Here is a 12,172-nt window from a genome sequence, read left to right on the forward strand (position 1 = left end):
TATATATTTTTTTAACAATTTTGGGTAACGTATCCCTTTAACTTAGCCTATGTGCTGTTGTTCTGTCATGAAGAACGTCCTCCAAACAGCAGGTGGCGGAATAGTGTGTTGAGTCGATGTTTTCATTCCTCAGTGGAAGAGAGAGTGTAACGGGATAAACAAAACACACCAGAGGACTTAGTCCAGTGACGTGGCCGGACCGAAGAGAAACAGGCATCAATAGGTTGGATATGTTATGTTTATCCATTATTTATTTCAATAACAACTTCTTCCCTATAATGACTTTGATAGCGTCAAGCTTACTGGATGTTGACTAACTATTGCTGGTGAAAGTTAGCTTAGCTTTAAATACAGTACAGTACAGTATTCCACTGTGACAGACATGTAATGTGCTTTATTTTGCAAGCATGTTCTCCAGCATCAATTATACCGGCTATTCATGATCAGCTCATCTCCAGAAGTTCACTACTGTCTATAATCTGTCTCTTGAGTCATATTTTATTCAGTATCATCTTAGTCTTCAACCTCAGCAATTTGTGATGTATGACACGTTGTGCTGTTTTAAAGTTGGTTTTCAATTCCATAAACTACACAGTCTTGTACTTAATTATATATCATATAGCTATTCTTTGCATTAGAAGTGAGATATGAACAGTTTATTTGTCAATTTCAGGAGGCTGGAATGTGTTAAGATGTCTGACGGCGAAAGCTCCTCAAATGACCGAACAGAGAAATCAGTGGATCAAGAGCCCAAAGAGCCATCATCGACCCCCCGAGATGAGCCCTCCGCTGATGCTCAGAGTGACGTCTCTACCGATGCAACACCAACCCGAAAGACGAGGAAAAGACCAGAACAGAAACCTCCAGCAGAAGAACAGAAGAACCTAGAGACACCGCAATCAGCAGAAAGTGCTCCAAATGTAGGCTTCTATCACACTTTTACTTATATTATTAATAATAACAATTATATATATATATACATACACATAAACATACACACACAGAATATTTTCCCACCAGATCTGCCTTCCATGCATATATATAAAATTGTACAATATAGATTGTATCCCAGAAAATGTATCTGTATTTTCCCATTCATTTTCTATAGTGGTCATTTTTGACTGAAAATCACAAGGATATGAACTTGTTTTATTTTATTAAAATGTGATGTCCACCCAAGTGTATGCTCATTTACAAGTTCATAATTTTATTTCTGGGGCTAGAATACATTTACATGATTTAAAGTAAAAAAAACAAAAAACATTCTCATATTGTACATTGTGGCAGAACCTCTTTTCACTCTTTGCCTGAAATGCTCTGTTTTAGTTCCTGTCTTTCCGAAAAGCCCAATCTGCTCTGATTGGTCAGCTGGCCCAGTCTGTTGTGATGAATCAGACAACTTGGCCAAGCTTTGCCTTTTCTAATCATGTCCAAAAACTATTCTACACTGATCTGTTACTAAACTGTCACTTTTTCCCCCCATCAGGCCTCCACAGAGACGACTGTTTCCCAGGGAGGTTGGGGTTACTGGGGCAGCTGGGGTAAATCGATCCTCTCCACTGCTACTGCCACTGTAGCTACTGTGGGTAAGTGGCACAAGACTTTCACTTTAATACAAAAAACAGCTTAGTTTATATATCATCAACACTAATGCTGTTTTTTCATTGTCTAAGGCCAAGGTTTGACTCAGGTCATTGAGAAAGCAGAGACGTCTCTTGGAATCCCAAGTCCTGAGGAGCTTTCAGCTCAAGTGGAGGAGGAAAAAACTGATGGTGATGAAGTGCTCTTCATTTGACATGTGAATTGGTATATGTGGGTTTACATATCCCTAGTGTTTATGACCTTTCTGCCTTCTTTCTGCAGGTTCAGACAGTAGTGAGACGAATAAAGATGAAGGGGAGAAGGCGTATGGGATGGGTGGTGCTATGGGAATGATCTCCTCTAGTAGTATGGGAATGCTGTCATCTTTAACCACTGTAGTTCAGAGTACGGTAAGAGCAAACTAAATGTATGCTAGATAATGTTAAAACAGTTTATTTTGAGTATCTATATATATTTTAATTTTGATTGTTGAATGATACCATTGATTTTTTTATTATGGAATGACACTTTTTTTTGGCAGTGGTTCTCAACTCAGCAAACTTACAAGAGAGCCTCAAGACAATGATTTAAAATTAGACAAAACTAACTTTAAATGAGTCCTATTTTGTTAATTGGCTGTAATAGACATGCTTTAATGTTCAAAAACACATTATTTTTCACGTATTGTACAATTCACTAAAGCCTTGTCTTCTTTCTTTGCGTATGCCTATGGGCGGGCATTATACTAATATTTTATATTGTGACGTAAACTTTTAAGGAAGTAATATCTGGACTTCGATCGAGGCATTTTAGGCAGGTTTGGATCAGTGTTCTCTGTTAGATAGTATTAATGGCTTTTGTGGGAGATTATGAGTTTGTAACTTTGTGGATCTTATACATGCACGAACAGCTACATTACACACTTATGAATAACATTAAAACGCATCATATGGCTCCTTTAATATCAGATAAAACATCTGAAAATCAAGATGTTTCTTAATAATTTAGCCGCTCAACAACTGTGTTTTCCTTTGAAGAACCCGGATATATGAGGAAGCCTAAGTATGATTTCTAGACCTGGAAAAGTCATGAGCATTTTTAAAATTAATATACATTTTAAAAGTAATTTCAAGTTCTAAAATATTTTATCAGTAGAAATTGAGTTTAAAATATTTGTAAAAAAATTCTTATCCTTAGGCCTCAGCCAGTAAAATCAAATCATGACTTTTAATACATGTATAATTAATAATAATTTATTTATTATTTTTATTATGTAATTTACAGAAACTAGGTGTCCCATATATTAACATTTCTGAATATAAAACTTGGGCTAGGGGCCTTTAAATATTGTCATAAACAATAATAATAGGCTATTTGTTTTTATTCTATTGTAAATATATACACAAAATCTGTTTCTCCTGATCTTATGCTTAAGTGCAAATAAAAATGTATACAAATTAAAATGATAAACAAATTAAATTGTGCTTACTTATGAATTTCATTACAAAACAAAGAAAAAGATAGACTGGAAAGTGAAGTAAAAGCAGCGTCCAGCATTTATTATTTGTATTAATTATGATTATTGTATGAATAAATATTAATAAATAAAATGTATTTTAAGCATTCATTATTTTAAATGCAAATTTTGTGTATTTTATTTGATTGTCTTCTTATGCTTGTTGGCTAGGGTAAAACCGTAATAAGTGGTGGTTTGGATGCATTGGAGTTTATTGGGAAGAAGACCATGGATGTGATAGCAGAGGGAGACCCCGGCTTTAAGAAAACCAAGGGACTTATGAACAGAAACTCCACACTGTCACAGGTGCAGAGGATATGATGACTGTCCTAATCCGATGGAATATATTCATAGCAACTTCAACTCCCTGTATAAATATATGACCTTATACTTATACAATTCAGTTTTGCTTGTGAATGAAACTGACCTGATTCAATTGTTCACCTCTCAAAGGTCTTAAGGGAAGCAAAGGAACGTGAGCAGCAGCAGAAAGCTGAAAACGTTTCTTCTGAAACTGACAAAAAGGCTCATTATGGGATGTTGTTTGATGATTTTCAAGGCCTGTCCCATCTGGAGGCTTTGGAGATCCTCTCTAGAGAGAGTGAAGCTAAGGTCAATAGAATTTTTTTTTTTTTTTTTGTACAAATTCAAACAATGATAGAATTTAAAATGGTGAAGGATTTGAATGCTGGTGTGGTGTTTTTGCGCAGGTGAAATCTGTGCTGACCACTCTGTCCGGTGAAGAGTTAGCTAAACTGAGAGAGGAACTACAAGACATTAAAGAGCCTTTTTCCCTCATGGAGTTTGACGATGAGGTGGAGGATGACATGAGAGGTAAAAAGTACAACGGATGCAAAGTTAAAGTAAAAAAATATAATATATTAAAGGGGACCTATTATGCCCTTTTTCAAAATCTTGATTTTGTTTTTGGAGTCTACTAGAATAGGTTTTCATGCTTGAATGTTCAAAACACATTATTTTTCACATATTTGAAATTGTTGCAATACCTCTCTTCCCAGTCTGTCAGGAACACCCTGTTTAGTTCCTGTCTCTATAAAGCCCTTCCTATAGAAAAGTGCAGTGTGCTCTGATTGGTCGGCTGGACCAGTGTGTTCCAGTTGGTCAAACGCTTCAAACATGTTTCAGAAATGTCGTCTCCATTAACATAACCACAACCATGCCTCATCCCTTTATTTTGCGAATGCCTTGAGAGGGAATTATTAAAGTGAGAAATATTATGATGTGTGCGTTCCCAGAGGAAAACTAAAGACTACAATCAAGGTGTTTCAGGGAGTTCAGAAACAGTGCGCACTGATATAGAGAAAAACTCCCATTGGAGTGATTTTGTGCCTTGTAACTTTGCAGACATTTTTCCATGCTCAAACAGCAACATTACACACTAAAGAAAGCTGAAAATAACATACATGTACAGTATATATATATTTATGCATGCATGCATAATTGGACCCCTTGAACACTTTCTTCAATTTTGGATTCAGTAAATAAACAACAAATTGTTGTTGTGCACATAAAGAAAATAAATCTTCATTTTTATCCTCAGGTGATGATGGAGAGGATTTTGTGAAGGAACTGACAGATGTTCTTGAAAGATTACAGATCTCCACATCAGCTGACAAACTAACCAAGGTATTACCTGAGCATCTCTTCGTAATTGTAATCTTCAAGTATTTTGAGTGTCTGATTATTTACTATTACTCATATCCACTCAGGCCAGAAAAAACGCATTCAACCATATAACAAACATGAAGCTACAAAGTGAAAGCACACAGCAAGAAGAAGAAGAAAAAGAGGAGAAAGAACAGGAAACACCAGTGACAAAATACAGCGTTGAGGTCTTCAACTTTTGTTATGAGGCCTAAAATGAACTAAATGTCTTTCATAGAATAATGTATCTTTGTATTGGGTTTTGACAATTCAAGTTACTCTTTTTCATAGGACGCCCATTTGTTTGCCATTACAAGTCTGGCCGAGTTCACAGCCAGATCCATAGAGCAGTTCCAGAAAACCGCTGAAATGCTGCTTCACTGTAACACTGAGGAGGCCACGGCCGCGGAACAAGCCAAAGTCTTATCGCAGTGAGTTATCTTGTTGCAAAAAATTGTGCAAAATTGGTATTTGGAGAAATTAAAATCATAATGTGTTTCACTTTCAGAGTTACTATTGTTATTTGTAAGGAGGTATCACTACTATCCAAAAAGTACACGTTATGCTTGACTACCATTGGGGTAAGACGCTTCACCTCTCATTGTACAGTCTGGAGATCTATAATATTGTTTATGATCATTATAATAATATTAGTAGAGTTTTAAAGGAAAAAAGCATTTGGAAAAAATACTGTAAAAAAAATATATTTTTTATTATTTTGTTATATATTTATTGTAATATTCCCAATATATATTCAAATTCCATGTCGAAATGTTTGTTTTTCAGGCAAATGAAAAGGGAGAAGTTCTCAATCCACTGATTACCAGCGTGTTTCTGGAGGTTTGTCTCTATGTCTGCCCCGTTTGTCTTTTCATCATGTTAAAGGTAGGGTAGGTAATTTTGGAGAGGCTAGCAATAGCGAGCTAGCTTTGAAAGCATGAGATCCCACCCTCCCTTCAGAGCGTCTCCAAAGTCACGTCTCCTCCAAAACACATGAATGCGTACAGCAGGGAGCAAACAAAAAAACGTCACGAGAGACGGCGTTAAACTACCTCATGTCTCAAAGTACATAACACTGCAATGATTATGAACAAACAACTTGTTTATTCCAACCATAGACTGTAAAAAAAGATGGATGACGCCCCTTCGCTCTCTTCCATTGATGAGAACTGAAGCCGTCAGTGTCCCGATATGGCGCTGACATATTGGAACTTGAGTCTGTGCGGTAGCGATCTCGGGACCAGACCTGCGCAGTAGTGAGCAGGAAGTAAAGCCGCGAAATCAATGCTCCGCCCTCACTCTCGCAGAATACACTCAGGGAGAGTGGATTCTGCACACTTTTTAAAAAATTGATTGCAGTACGATAGGAGGCTTGTTAAAATAAAGTAAATACAATCTCCTCAGTCCTCCGAAGATCCCGAAAAAAATGTCCGTTGGTGCTTCAGTGACTACTTCGCTCAGAGAACCTGTCAATCACAGCTGTCAATCATGACGTTACACCACCGCATCACGTAACTAACTAAAAACCAACTTATTTTTGAAACAGACACTTGAACTTACATCAGCGTGATAAAAACAACAGCAAATGAAAGAAACCACCTTTGGAAAAAAGATATTTGATGTGTAATTTAATTGTTTAGTTGGTCTCAAGTCCCGTTGAATAACATGGGGAGGCGGGGCTTATGACCTATACTAGGACCAGTCACCGGGGGGCGATCGAGACGTTTTGGCTTCACTTTTCAGGGCTTGTGCGGCACGCTTGATTTCAACAAGTTGTCATTGAAACTCATAAATTCAACTCACGAATCGCTCTGAGTATAACGCCATGGGTTTCCATCTCCATAAGCTCGTTGTTTCAGTTCAGGAGGAACTGTATACGTCTGTTAGACGTCTCTGCATAGCATGAAACACACTGATGATGTGTGATGTGTGCACGAGCAGGTGCGCGGAGGTATGGAAATACACATTGACAGGCAGGTAGGACATCGTATCATTGCATTCGGACCGAATTCAATGATTGGACGAACATTTTATGGTCCTACGCCTTCCACAGACGATATGTATACATGTAAATACATTTAGACCACTTAACTTAGTGATTGCTGTCAGGATGTGAAGAGACTTTCAACCATAACAAGAAATGTTTCTTTAACAGATCACCTACCCTGCCTTTAAAGATGGTCATGCATATTCATATAAACCTAAATAATAATAAAAAAAAGACATTTGCAGATGTAAGTCTTGCATGTTGATATTTTCATGTTTGCAAAGGGGTATTAAAATCTTCTTTCACTTTATTTTGCATTTTAAGGCGTCAAACAGTGCATCATATATCCAGGACGCGTTCCAGCTCCTCATGCCCGTGCTGGAAGTGTCTCACATTCAGAGGACAGTGGAGTCTGCACAGTGAGAAACACTCAGAAACGCCAGACATGCAACATCATATCATGGAAGTAAAATAATGTGCGGTTTACATTCAGGTAGACATGGTAAGAATATGACAACATACTGTAAAAAGTGCACAGCTTTAAGGTTGATTGTTGGCTTTTTTCCTTTATTGGTATATATTTTGAATAGACTGTGTCATAAAGCTCTAAATGTATAATGAAATGAATAGAAATCATCTTTTTAAAATCTTAAGACTTTCTGTTTTCAAATAATTATGCAAGTCATATCAGTATTAATGTTAATATATCAGTTATCTTTTAAATAAACAAATGTTACTTGTCTTCTGGATTATAGAAAACATTTTACTTGATTTAAAAAAAATGTAATTTATACACTATATATAGAGTATGCTAGGTTACATGTTGTTCTTAATGTAAATGAATAAAATATTATTAATCTTATATTTTTTGGACATTACAACATGGTCTGACCCATCATAAATGACAAGAAACTAGTGTGGAAAGTATTACTGGTCTTTACTTCCACTGGAGGGCGCTGGCACATTTAACTTCCCAATGAAAATATCATAATAATAATAACAGTACAGTACAGAACTGTACCGTGAAATTGTCGGTCTGTGTAAAAAAAAATAATAATTTAAAAACAGCAAGTAGAAGCATTTTTTGTAAGGTTAATGACCACGCAAATAATAGACAGTGAGTGTAATAATATTTAATGTGAAAATCAAGACATGCATACATTAAAGAGAGAAACAGTGCTACGAGGGTGAAGGAGGTGAGGAAGCAGTAATGTTCAATTGCTCCAGTTTTTCCGTTAAAGATACTTCTGCGTCTTCTGTGCTTTCCGTGAGAGGCTCCAAATACTGCTTCCCTGCGACCCTCTTCCCCGTGAGCGGGTCCACCACCTGCCCAACTTTATACACAACCTCGGACAGTTCATGTTTGACATGTTTGGACCTCTTCTCCGGCAAGGCCTTCAACAAAACAACATCCCCAACTGTGCACTGCTCCAAAGCATCATGGGCGAAGTAGGTCTTCCTCTTGTTGTAGTACTTGGAAAGGAGAAAGTGAATATACATAAGGGCCATTTTTGGTTACAAACCAAAAGTTACTATTTTCAAATAATGCGTAATTATTTTAAGACAAACATAAGTCCTGCGGTTTTCTTTGTCAGATACGTATATTTTATAGCAAAATATCAGAATCAATTCAGCATATCTTACCTTGAGCAGGTAAGGATCGAGCACAAGTCTGGTCACTCGAACCTTTGCCGTCTTCTTCATCTTGGTTCCGATTACTTGACCAATGATCCATTTCGCATGGACCGATGCTTGACGCGCGGACATGCCGTTTGAGGCTTTCAGTCCCCCTGAAATGTAGTAAATGTTCACGTTAAACGCACTAGCAGTCAAATAATCAGCTGCTAGCTCTAAGCTAACCAGTTTGCACACATTTGTTTTACCGAGGCCAAGTTTCCATTACACAACAACAGGCTGTTCTGTGTGTATGTTAGATAAAGGTGTGCATAATACACTTACCGGATTCACTTTTAAGGTAAATTAAATGTAATGTAAAGGTCAAAAACTCATGTAAACATTCCGCATGCGCCTGAATGTCAAGGCTCGTGGCTCATGTTGATGACGTAGTACGGTACCAAAGTGTCAAATGCTGCAAGCATATCATGAAACGGATGATTTATTTTAACCCCTTAAGACCCTGCGGTCATTGGAATGGACATTGCATGTTTTTTTTTTGTTTAAACTAATAAAATGTTAATGTGTGTATATATGTATGTGTGTGTATATATACACATACATATATACATACATATATATATATATATATATATATGTGTGTGTGTGTGTGTATATGTATGTGTGTATATATATGTATATGTCTGTATATATATATATATATATATATATATATATATATGTGTGTGTGTGTGTGTGTGTGTGTGTAGGCTATATGTATGTATGTATGTATATATATATATATGTATGTATGTATGAGTAATACCTGCTCACTGATTGGCCCCTGAACAAGTTTTTGAGATTGTATATCATTTTTTTCAGTAAAAAAAAAAAAGCCTTTTTAGCCTGTGTGTTTTTTTTTGTTTTTTTTTAAATCATCATAGTTCATAAACTCTAGTCTAGTTCATGAGCATTGTTAAAATGTGAGGGTTTTTATGTTGCTTCAGGCTTGGTGTTGTAGAGGACCTAATAAAAAATTAGTTGGCAAAAGTTTTTTAGATTCATTTCTACATCGAAGAAGAGCAAATATCAAGTAGGTAAAAAAAAAAAAAAAAAATTAGGGGGAAAAATCAGACAAAACTAGAAAATGAGATAACATTATTAAAATATTATACAATATTATTTATTATTATTAATATTATACATTGGGAATATACAATACATTTGATTATTTTTCAAAACATCTTTTACATAAGAACGTATTTGTCAAGTGTTGCAATGTTACATGATAAACAAAAATGTATCACACAAAAAAAAAAAAATCTATTTTTGGTTTTTGATAATTGTAAAATTAAATGTATAGTTTGAATATATTTGAAGAGTTCAGATGCAAAAGCCTCTAAGTGCCATCTGAAAATTTCTTCTAGAATGTTCATTTTTATCAAGCTCGTATATTTAAGTTCAATAATTTCACTTAAATGGCAATGAAAATTACCTATTAATTGTCATTTAAGTGAAATTACTGAACTTAAATATACAAGCTTGATAAAAATGACCATTCTAGAAGAAATTTTCAGATGGCACTTAGAGGCTTTTGCATCTGAACTCTTCATTTAATTAATTGAATATGTTATTATATCTAATAATAATATATAACAAGCTCTTATTCCTCTTTTTCTTATAATCATTATTATTACACAAAATACAATACAAAGCAATGCCATTTTTATGCTCACACCTTCCATCATGCTGATGTGTGTATAACAGTAACGTCACCTTTTACAAACTAAAAGACTTAATTTGTAAAGTTCGCCTTGCGCACAGCAAAGTTTATAGCAGCAAAGTGCTTTGTGCATAGCGGTCCAACTCCCATTTGAACTATTTGGACTGCTGATCCAAATGGCATTGTGTCAAGACTCAGAGAAAAGGCATTTATAAAATAAGAAAGATCTGTCTAAAATAGGGGAACAGATCATGGCATACCCTAATGTGTGTTCGACAGTGTAAGAAAAAGAAATCAGCTTGTCCCTGGGTGGGAACTGGATGAGGGCCAGTGCAGTCGAATCTGGTATTAATCAGAACCACACAGAAAACATGGCTTGTTTCTATGCGATTCCCATTTAAGGCAGTGCAGTGGGAGTTTTAGTGGACGGCCTGCACACCATCCGTCTGCAATGCACTTGCACATTCAGGAACATGTAATACATCAGTCAATGTACTGACTGACCAGTCTGTTCCATTTCAGACCTTATAGATTTAAACAAATGGACCCTGCAGACACGACACATTGATTTAATGTCGAGCTCATAGTACATCTGTGAGTGGGAAGCAGTGCCAGCCTACAACACTGATTTCCAAAAAGCCATGAAGCATTCTGTAAATACAGCGTCACTTTGCCATCAGCAAACTTTAACATCTGTCTCTCCATCATTTCTGCTTCTGCTTAATGTTTTTTCCCCCCTATCTAAATCACTGCTCGTCTGTGTAGCCTTTACTCTAGTTCAGTGTTCTTCTGACAGCAACAGTGAGGCTTATTGGAGAGAAGCAGCAGATAAGAAGAGAGGAAGGGAAAGGTCGGAATCACAGGAAACAATCCTCATGCTAGTGTGAAAGAGGCGATGACTCACGCGGCCCAGTTTATTTTCTCTGGAGATTCGAATGTGACTTATGAATATTTTCCCTGAATAAACGAAAAGTAAATTTAAACACACTTGAGTGATGAACGAGATCGCTGTCACCGTATTCCTGTTTTGCGCTCTGTTTTGTTTAATGTTATTGCATGAGCTCGGCGTCAGAGCGGTTACATGACGGCTGAAAGGAAAAGACAGCAGTTCGTTATATACGTGCTCATAAAGGACCACACAACTTTATGAATTACTGTTGTGTTTTTCATGCAAGTGTGAGTTTTTGTTACCGGTTATTGGGACAATGCTGATTTAATTCTATTTTCATGAAAGTCACCATGAAATCAAAATTAACCTTTTTTTTATTACTGTGCCCTCATAATCTGTACTTAAAATAGCCTAAGTCCCTCCCCTTCCGGTGGACCACCATGGGACCTGAATTCGGAAAAATATTGTATAGTCAATGGCGAGAGACAACAAATATTTTGATCTCGTTTGAATTGTGCCCTGAATTACACGTATGATGTTTGTCAATTTAAAAGATACATTTTAAAGTCAAGAAAGTCGCAGTTTGATGCAAAACTGTTGAGGTATAAGACTGAAAATACGTAATTACAGAGACTACAAACCCAAAAGGCGCACATGTGACGTCATACCTTTGCTCTCAATGAATGAAGCTAACTTTACTGAAGCTAACGTCTGTCTGTTTCTATAGTCTTACGTTATAATCGTAACGTTACGCCGTCATGCCTGAGTGTTTTGTACCAGACTGCACACAGACTGTGACGTACATAGTGCGAGACGAGAGATGTAGTTCATTGAGCGATTTTCACATAAAACTAAATGTTACTCTTCTGTTTTATGACAAACTGCGACTTTCTTGACTTTCATAATTATCTTTTAAGTTGACAAACATCATATGTGTAATTCAGGGCACAGTTCAGATGGAATAAAAAGATAAGTTGTCTCTCGCCATTGACTACCATACATATTTTTTCCCAAAATAAGGTCCCATGAGCCGGAAGCGGAGGGGAGGGACTTAGGCTCTCTATGATGTGTTTACTGGCGTGTGGGCGGGGCAACCTGTCACTCACATGAGATCGACCAATAGCAAACTACAACCATCCAATCAATGGACAAAATCAAGTCCCGCCCTACACTTTTTCTTGTTCAAGAAGCCATTTC

The 12,172-nt window shown here is 36.5% G+C and overlaps 2 protein-coding genes across 2 annotated transcripts; one reads left to right on the plus strand and one right to left on the minus strand.

Moving 5' to 3' along the window:
* The first annotated feature begins 127 nt into the window (after positions 1-127).
* On the plus strand, positions 128-7,611 carry fam114a2 (family with sequence similarity 114 member A2). Its single transcript, XM_084136637.1, has 14 exons — positions 128-223; positions 674-920; positions 1,487-1,586; positions 1,674-1,772; positions 1,864-1,991; positions 3,269-3,403; positions 3,551-3,709; positions 3,808-3,931; positions 4,659-4,744; positions 4,828-4,950; positions 5,054-5,193; positions 5,271-5,343; positions 5,549-5,602; positions 7,074-7,611. The coding sequence occupies exons 2-14, from the start codon at positions 693-695 to the stop codon at positions 7,170-7,172; spliced, it is 1,548 nt and encodes a 515-aa protein (XP_083992763.1). The 5' UTR covers positions 128-223; positions 674-692; the 3' UTR covers positions 7,173-7,611.
* A 256-nt stretch (positions 7,612-7,867) lies between these two features.
* mrps17 (mitochondrial ribosomal protein S17) lies at positions 7,868-8,831 on the minus strand. The gene is made up of 3 exons (XM_084136640.1): positions 8,709-8,831; positions 8,394-8,539; positions 7,868-8,222 (listed from the first exon to the last, which is right to left on the minus strand). Exons 2-3 carry the CDS (start codon positions 8,514-8,516, stop codon positions 7,929-7,931), a joined length of 417 nt encoding a protein of 138 aa, XP_083992766.1. The 5' UTR covers positions 8,517-8,539; positions 8,709-8,831; the 3' UTR covers positions 7,868-7,928.
* Between the last annotated feature and the right edge of the window lie 3,341 nt (positions 8,832-12,172).

Source organism: Abramis brama (genome assembly GCF_963993115.1).
Source record: "Abramis brama genome assembly, chromosome: 15".
Taxonomy (NCBI): Eukaryota; Metazoa; Chordata; class Actinopteri; order Cypriniformes; family Leuciscidae; genus Abramis; species Abramis brama.

Coding starts and splice junctions, on each gene's coding strand:
- fam114a2 (XM_084136637.1), top strand. CDS start 693: ATGTCTGACGGCGAAAGCTCCTCAAATGACCGAACAGAGAAATCAGTG. Junction 4,951..5,053: donor TGACAAAATACAGCGTTGAG/GTCTTCAACTTT, acceptor TCTTTTTCATAG/GACGCCCATTTGTTTGCCAT. Junction 5,344..5,548: donor TATGCTTGACTACCATTGGG/GTAAGACGCTTC, acceptor TTTGTTTTTCAG/GCAAATGAAAAGGGAGAAGT.
- mrps17 (XM_084136640.1), bottom strand. CDS start 8,516: ATGTCCGCGCGTCAAGCATCGGTCCATGCGAAATGGATCATTGGTCAA. Junction 8,223..8,393: donor TCGATCCTTACCTGCTCAAG/GTAAGATATGCT, acceptor CTCCTTTCCAAG/TACTACAACAAGAGGAAGAC.